The 7,508-nt window shown below is 45.2% G+C and overlaps 1 protein-coding gene across 5 annotated transcripts in view; it reads left to right on the forward strand.

Annotated features, from left to right (window-relative positions):
* Nucleotides 1-7,508, forward strand: part of LOC106608253 (ryanodine receptor 3) — a 264,485-nt gene that overhangs the window by 139,238 nt on the left and 117,739 nt on the right. For all 5 annotated transcript variants that reach the window (XM_082977053.1, XM_045721102.2, XM_045721103.2 and 2 more), the window contains 3 exons: nucleotides 816-1,028; nucleotides 2,452-2,652; nucleotides 5,952-6,054. In XM_082977053.1, coding sequence (XP_082833179.1) covers nucleotides 816-1,028; nucleotides 2,452-2,652; nucleotides 5,952-6,054 — 517 coding nt within the window. The remainder of the gene's footprint in view (nucleotides 1-815; nucleotides 1,029-2,451; nucleotides 2,653-5,951; nucleotides 6,055-7,508) is intronic.

The following is a 7,508-nucleotide window of genomic DNA, read 5'->3' on the forward strand; positions in this document are numbered from 1 at the left end:
TAAAGGGCATATACAGATGGATAAATATAGTGTCTGTTAAATGGCATATACAGATGGATAAATATAGTGTCTGTTATAGGGCATATACAGATGGATAAATATAGTGTCTGTTAAATGGCATATACAGATGGATAAATATAGTGTCTGTTAAATGGCATATACAGATGGATAAATATGGTGTCTGTTAAATGGCATATACAGATGGATAAATATAGTGTCTGTTAACTGGCATATACATGTAACTGCCAAAATAAAGGAAACACCAACATAAAGTGTGTTAATAGTGCATTGGGTCACCACCAGCCAAAACAGCTTTAATGCACCTTGGTATATCTTCTACAAGTGTCTAGATCTCTATTGGATGGATGTGACACCATTCTTCCACAAGAAATTCCATCATTTTGTGTTTTGTTGATGGTGATGGAAAGCGGTGTCTCTGGTTCTGCTCCAGAATCTCTTAGAAGTTTTCAGTTGGGTTGAGATCTGGTGACTGAGACGGTCATGGCCATTTACATCGTTTTCATGCTCATAAAACCATTCAGTGTCCGCTCTTTCCCTATGGATGGAGGGGCGTTGTCATCCTACGGGGGCATAGCCATGATAGGCAAAATAATGGCCTGCCCAGCATTTTTATACATGGCCCTAAGCATGATGGGATGTTAATTGCTTAATTAACTCAGGAACCACTCCTGTGTGGAAGCACCTGCTTTCAATATACTTTGTATCCCTCATTCACTCAAGTGTTTCCTTTATTCTGGCAGTTACGTGTATAGGATGTACATTTTAATTATGTGGGATGTTTTTTCATGTACTAGGTGAGGCTGATCCTGCTCCTCATTGACCCTAATGTGTTCGGGGAGCCAGAGGAGGAGGAGGTGGAGGCAGCATCAGCAGGAGGAGGAGAGAAGGAGGAGGTGAGCAGCAACGAGGAGAAGGCTGTGGAGGCTGGTGAGGAGGAGACCAAGGACGTCAAACCGACCGTGAAGGGACTGCTGGAGAAGACACTGCCTGAGTCTGTCAAACGACAGGTAGGCGAGAGAGAGCGTTCACACACACACACGCACACACGCACACACGCACACACACACACACACACACACACACACACACACACACACACACACACACACACACACACACACACACCCTCAGTTTCGCACACACTGGCAGAGTTGGCATTCAGTCCCAGGCGTTCAGTCCCAGGCGTTCGGTCCCAGGCGTTCGGTCCCAGGCGTTCGGTCCCAGGCGTTCGGTCCCAGGCGTTCGGTCCCAGGCGTTCGGTCCCAGGCGTTCGGTCCCATGTGTTCGGTCCCAGGCGTTCGGTCCCAGGCGTTCTGTCCCATGTGTTCGGTCCCATGTGTTCGGTCCCAGGCGTTCGGTCCCATGTGTTCGGTCCCAGGCGTTCGGTCCACAAGCGTTCAGTCCCAGGCGTTCAGTCCCAGGCGTTCGGTCCACAAGCGTTCGGTCCCAGGCGTTCGGTCCACAAGCGTTCGGTCCCAGGCGTTCGGTCCCAGGCGTTCGGTCCACAAGCGTTCAGTCCCAGGCGTTCGGTCCACAAGCGTTCAGTCCCAGGCGTTCGGTCCACAAGCGTTCGGTCCCAGGCGTTCGGTCCCATGTGTTCAGTCCCAGGCGTTCAGTCCCAGCTAAATGGACTGTTAGGAAATTGATGCCAATAGTAAAGTGGCTGCGGCAGCAGTTGAACAGTTTCGTGACCCCACAACAAGGCTCGAACAAGCCCCCCGCCAACCAAAAGTATTTTGGAGTTTTTATATGATTATTTGTTTGACCATGGGGCTGAGAGAAACAGGTTTTATAGCTAATTTCCTGCTATTCTGCACATTTTGCCATGAGGCTGAGAGAAACATGTTGCAGTTTTATAACTAATTTCCTCTAATTGTAAAAAATAAAATAAAAAATGAATTCATGGCTATCTGGGGGGGCCAACCTCCGGTTGGATCCACCCCCCCAAAAAAATAAAAATAATTGTGGGCCCCCTGCCGAGCGAGGGCTGCGTGGATGTGTGCTACACCAATGAGTGGCTGGCTACTCAATCAAGTTGAATGTACCATCAAAATCGTTACCAGCAAAACTACTATCAGCAAAAACATCAACTGTACCGAATTTCATTTTGATATAACATTAACATTAACATTCAGATTAAGCTATAATTGGTATATCACATGTAACAAAAGTAGTGTAGGTGTGTAATAACTTTAGTACTGTACTGTATATGGAATACTGAAATACCCCTCTCTACTAGATGTGTGAACACCAACTTTATCTCTCTCCTGTCTACTAGATAATACTAACTTAATCTCACTTTGTTGGAATTAAAGAGCAATTCGCAACTCAATTCAGAATTGAACCCAACCCTGTCGTGTACTGTACTACACGGTACTGTCCATGATCCAACATGATCTAACTCTCTCTTGTCTCTTCCTTATCGACTAGATGTGTGAGCTGCTGCACTACTTTTGTGACTGTGAGTTGAAGCAGCGTATCGAGGCCATCGTGTCCTTCTCAGACAGCTTTGTGTCCAAGCTGCAGTACAACCAGAAGTTCAGGTACAACGAGTTGATGTTAGCCCTCAACATGTCTGCTGCCGTCACTGCCAAGAAGACCAAGGAGTTCAGATCCCCTCCACAGGAACAGGTACTGTTCTCGTCTTTCTTGTCGTTTTGTACAAAACCTAGAAGAAGTTGTTCTGTTTTGTTTTGATTTGTTGATTCTGATACTTTGTATCTAGTATCAGAATCAGAAAAAAACTGTCATTGAACTATCTTGACAGAAATTTGAAAAAGGCAAAAACTGCCATAAAATGCTGTAAGGTCACAGAAAGTAAAACCTTCTTTTAAAACATTTCTGAAATGAAAGAGCTACGTTTCAAAATTCAAGCACAGCAAGAACCCCCAAATACCAAAAGTCAGGGCCCCATTTGACCCTTCTAAAGCCTTAAATCAAGACAGACAGATGTCTGTGGTACTCAGATTCCCTGCCTGACCAAAATATCCCCCACAGGGTTTTCTCATTTTCACAACAACAGATGTTAGACTAATCTGTCTCAAACAACCCAGCCTCTCACAGTGGTCCCTGGTGGTGGCTATACTGATATGAGGTTCCTTCAGCTTGGGCGTTGAGTCTAACTGTAAATGATCTGTCAACGCATCACATTCTTAACCATGTCGGGAATGCAGAAATATCTAACCCTGTGTCCATGGTTTTGACTAACTTGCGAATACAGCCAGCAGTTTAAAGGTGCAGCAATATAACTTGTAAATGCATCTGAGGGTTGCTTTAGCAGGTGTATCTTAGCAGGTGTGTCTTTTTAGCATGTGTGTCTTATTAGCATGTGTGTCTTAGTAGGTGTGTCTTATTAGCATGTGTGTCTTAGTAGGTGTGTCTTATTAGCAGGTGTGTCTTATTACCAGGTGTGTTGTCTTAGCAGGTGTGTCTTATTAGCAGGTGTGTCTTAGCAGGTGTGTCTTATTAGCAGGTGTCGTCTTAGCTGGTGTGTCTTAGCTGGTGTGTCTTAGCTGGTGTGTCTTAGCTGGTGTGTCTTAGCTGGTGTGTCTTATTAGCAGGTGTGTCTTATTAGCAGGTGTGTCTTATTAGCTGGTGTGTCTTATTAGCTGGTGTGTCGTCTTAGCAGGTGTGTCGTCTTAGCAAGTTGTCTTATTAGCAGGTGTGTCTAATTAGCAGGTGTGTCTTATTAGCAGGTGTGTCGTCTTAGCAGGTGTGTCGTCTTAGCAGGTGTGTCTTATTAGCAGGTGTGTCTTATTAGCAGGTGTGTTTTATTAGCAGGTGTGTCATCTTAGCAGGTGTGTTGTCTCAGCAGGTGTATCTTATTAGCGGGTGTGTCGTCTTAGCGGATGTGTCTTATTAGCGGGTGTGTCTTATTAGCAGGTGTGTCTTAGCAGGTGTGTCTTAGCGAGTGTGTCTAATTAGCAGGTGTGTCTAATTAGCAGGTGTGTCTTATTAGCAGGTGTGTTGGTAATGTTCAAATACCGTTCAAAGGTAAGTAGCTCCAGCACACTTCACTTGCAAAGTGTCATGTTTATACTCGTATTTGTATATAACATCAGGAGAGGCACAGAGGTAGTGGGGCTCTCAGATACTTAGAACCAATGATCATGATCTATTAAACCTCCATGTAACTGCTTCTCTTTCCTCAATGTGCCTGGGAGCTGAGTAGGAGAACATTAGAGAGAGAGGGAAAGAGAGAACACCTCCTACCAACACGATGATGAGCACACGCACACCACACACACACACACACACACACACACACACACACACACACACACACACACACACACACACACACACACACACACACACACACACACACACACACACACACACAGGCTTGCAAACTCAGACACACACACACACAAACACATCTAGAAATTGAAGCGCATTGCTCTTCCAGTTTCTGGGCCAGTCTTTAACCCAGTACAGCTCCTGTTTACATAATACAAGAGTGAGTCAGACTGTAATTAGACCTGCCCGTTACCACACGCACACACGCACACACACACACACACGCGCACACACACACACACACACACACACACACACACACACACACACACACACACACACACACACACACACACACACACACACACACACACACACACACACACACAGGCCCATGAGCTCCCCACTGTTCTCCTGTTCACACTTCAAATAACACTCCCCTACAGCTGCTAAGCCTATGCTGATCAATCTCTCTCCTGCTAGTTATCAAATACACTGATCTGTGTTTCAGAAACAAAATGTCTGACACTGAAACGGTCCTTCTGCTGTCCCCATTTGACAACTATTTGAAGAACCCCTTTTGGTTCGAAGGTAGAACACTTTTTGTTCCATGTAGAGCCCTTTCTACAGAGAGTTCTACATGGAACCCATAAGGATTCTGACTGAAACCAAAACGGGTTCTACCTGGAACCAAAAATAGTTCTCCAATGGGGAGAGCCGAAGAACCCTTTTGGAACCCTTTTTTTTCTAAGAGTGTACTCACCAAGACCTCTTTATTCCTCTATGTATTTTATTAAGAAACTGTAGTGCCAGAAACAGAATCAAAACACTGGCAACATCCTCAAAGCCCGGTTCAGGGACTCAATTTAATTTACAGTGAGTCTTTTTTTTTATAGTTAGCATATGCCTCTTCACATATAGCTAGCTACCATATGTTGTGTGTGGTGGAATATTCTAATCAAGTGAGAGAGACTTTGTAATTTCTTCAAACAACCATCTTTATTCAACATCGATTAATTATTACAATAATTAGACTGGTCAACCCAACAGTCTTGGGCCGAGAGCCTACCCTTTACAGACCATGCTGTTTCTTATATAGCTGATACCAAGAATGCTCAAAAGTGGCACCATAAGCCACTTTGGGTTCATCCAGTGGTCATCTGCCTCTGGTGCCGTCTCCCAGGTGCCAGGATAATTAGGAATACTGAGGCCTTTGTTATGTTCCTCCAGGCTCTCTCTATCTCAGTGACACCCACCACATCTGATCAGTGGAATGCCAGCTGTAGGTTTTTAGGCTCCTCTCAGTTTACACAGACATTTAATAGAACGGAAATGTCTTATTGTTTTGTTAAGTATATAATCGTCAAATATCCAACAAATCAGGTAAATATGTCGTTTTTCTATGACAGGTGATTGTTCCAACTGTCATATTAGTGTAGAATGTCTCCTATCTCCTCATAGCATCCTCTACAAATGATGTCCCCAAGCTAGAGGTAAAACCATCCAGACCAATCTCCTGGATCAAACAGATGTGATGTCATAGAGATCTAGGGAGAATCTCCAGGCCTGCCTGACTCACTGTAATGATGCTGTGCTGTAGGGATGGCCTCTCAGTTTCTCTCTCTCTCTCTCTCTCTCTCTCAATCTCATACTCTCTCCTTCCCCCTCCCTCCCACCATCTGTCCATGTAGATCAACATCCTGTTAAACTTTGCTGCTGGGGAGGACTGTCCCTGTCCTGAAGAGATTCAGGAGGACCTCTACAAATTTCATGATGAGCTGAGACTGCACTGCGGTACAATGTCCACACACACACACACACACACACACACACACACACACACACACACACACACACACACACACACACACACACACACACACACACACACACACACACACACACACACACACACACACTGACAGTTAAAAGACAAATCCTAACTTGAGATGCAGGAACATACTGTAACTCACAGATCTCCCATTGACATCAAATCAATACATCATTTCAGTTATTCATTCAAAAATTCATCCCAAAGTAACAATGACTCCAACATGACATGATGACTCTTGACTGGAATCAGTATCAATCAATAGGTTGACAGGTTCAATAGTGATTGTATATGTTAACTGTAATAATAAACTCTAGGTGTACATCAGGGCTGCCCAACCCCCTTCCTGGAGATTCACTGTCCTGTGGGTTGGACTGAACCTACAGGACAGTAGATCTCCAGGAAGAGGGTTGGACTGATAACCTACAGGACAGTAGAGCTCCAGGAAGAGGGTTGGACTGATAACCTACAGGACAGTAGATCTCCAGGAAGAGGGTTGGACTGATAACCTACAGGACGGTAGATCTCCAGGAAGAGGGTTGGACTGAAAACCTACAGGACAGTAGATCTCCAGGAAGAGGGTTGGACTGAAAACCTACAGGACAGTAGATCTCCAGGAAGAGGGTTGGACTGATAACCTACAGGACAGTAGATCTCCAGGAAGAGGGTTGGACTGATAACCTACAGGACGGTAGATCTCCAGGAAGAGGGTTGGACTGATAACCTACAGGACAGTAGATCTCCAGGAAGAGGGTTGGGCTGAAAACCTACAGGACAGTAGATCTCCAGGAAGAGGGTTGGACTGAAAACCTACAGGACAGTAGATCTCCAGGAAGAGGGTTGAACTGATAACCTACAGGACGGTAGATCTCCAGGAAGAGGGTTGGACTGAAAACCTACAGGACAGTAGATCTCCAGGAAGAGGGTTGGACTGAAAACCTACAGGACAGTAGATCTCCAGGAAGAGGGTTGAACTGATAACCTACAGGACAGTAGATCTCCAGGAAGAGGGTTGGACTGAAAACCTACAGGACAGTAGATCTCCAGGAAGAGGGTTGAACTGATAACCTACAGGACAGTAGATCTCCAGGAAGAGGGTTGGACTGAAAACCTACAGGACAGTAGATCTCCAGGAAGAGGGTTGGACTGAAAACCTACAGGACAGTAGATCTCCAGGAAGAGGGTTGGACTGATAACCTACAGGACAGTAGATCTCCAGGAAGAGGGTTGGACTGAAAACCTACAGGACAGTAGATCTCCAGGAAGAGGGTTGGACTGATAACCTACAGGACAGTAGATCTCCAGGAAGAGGGTTGGGCAGCCCTGGTCTACATGAACCTCTATGTCAAAATGTGATTGAGATATCTGAGTTTAAAATCATCCTCCCAGTCCTGCCTTTCATATTTGTTTCTGTCTC

Source organism: Salmo salar, chromosome 06, assembly GCF_965601325.2.
Source record: "Salmo salar chromosome 06, fSalSal1, whole genome shotgun sequence".
NCBI lineage: Eukaryota > Metazoa > Chordata > Actinopteri > Salmoniformes > Salmonidae > Salmo > Salmo salar.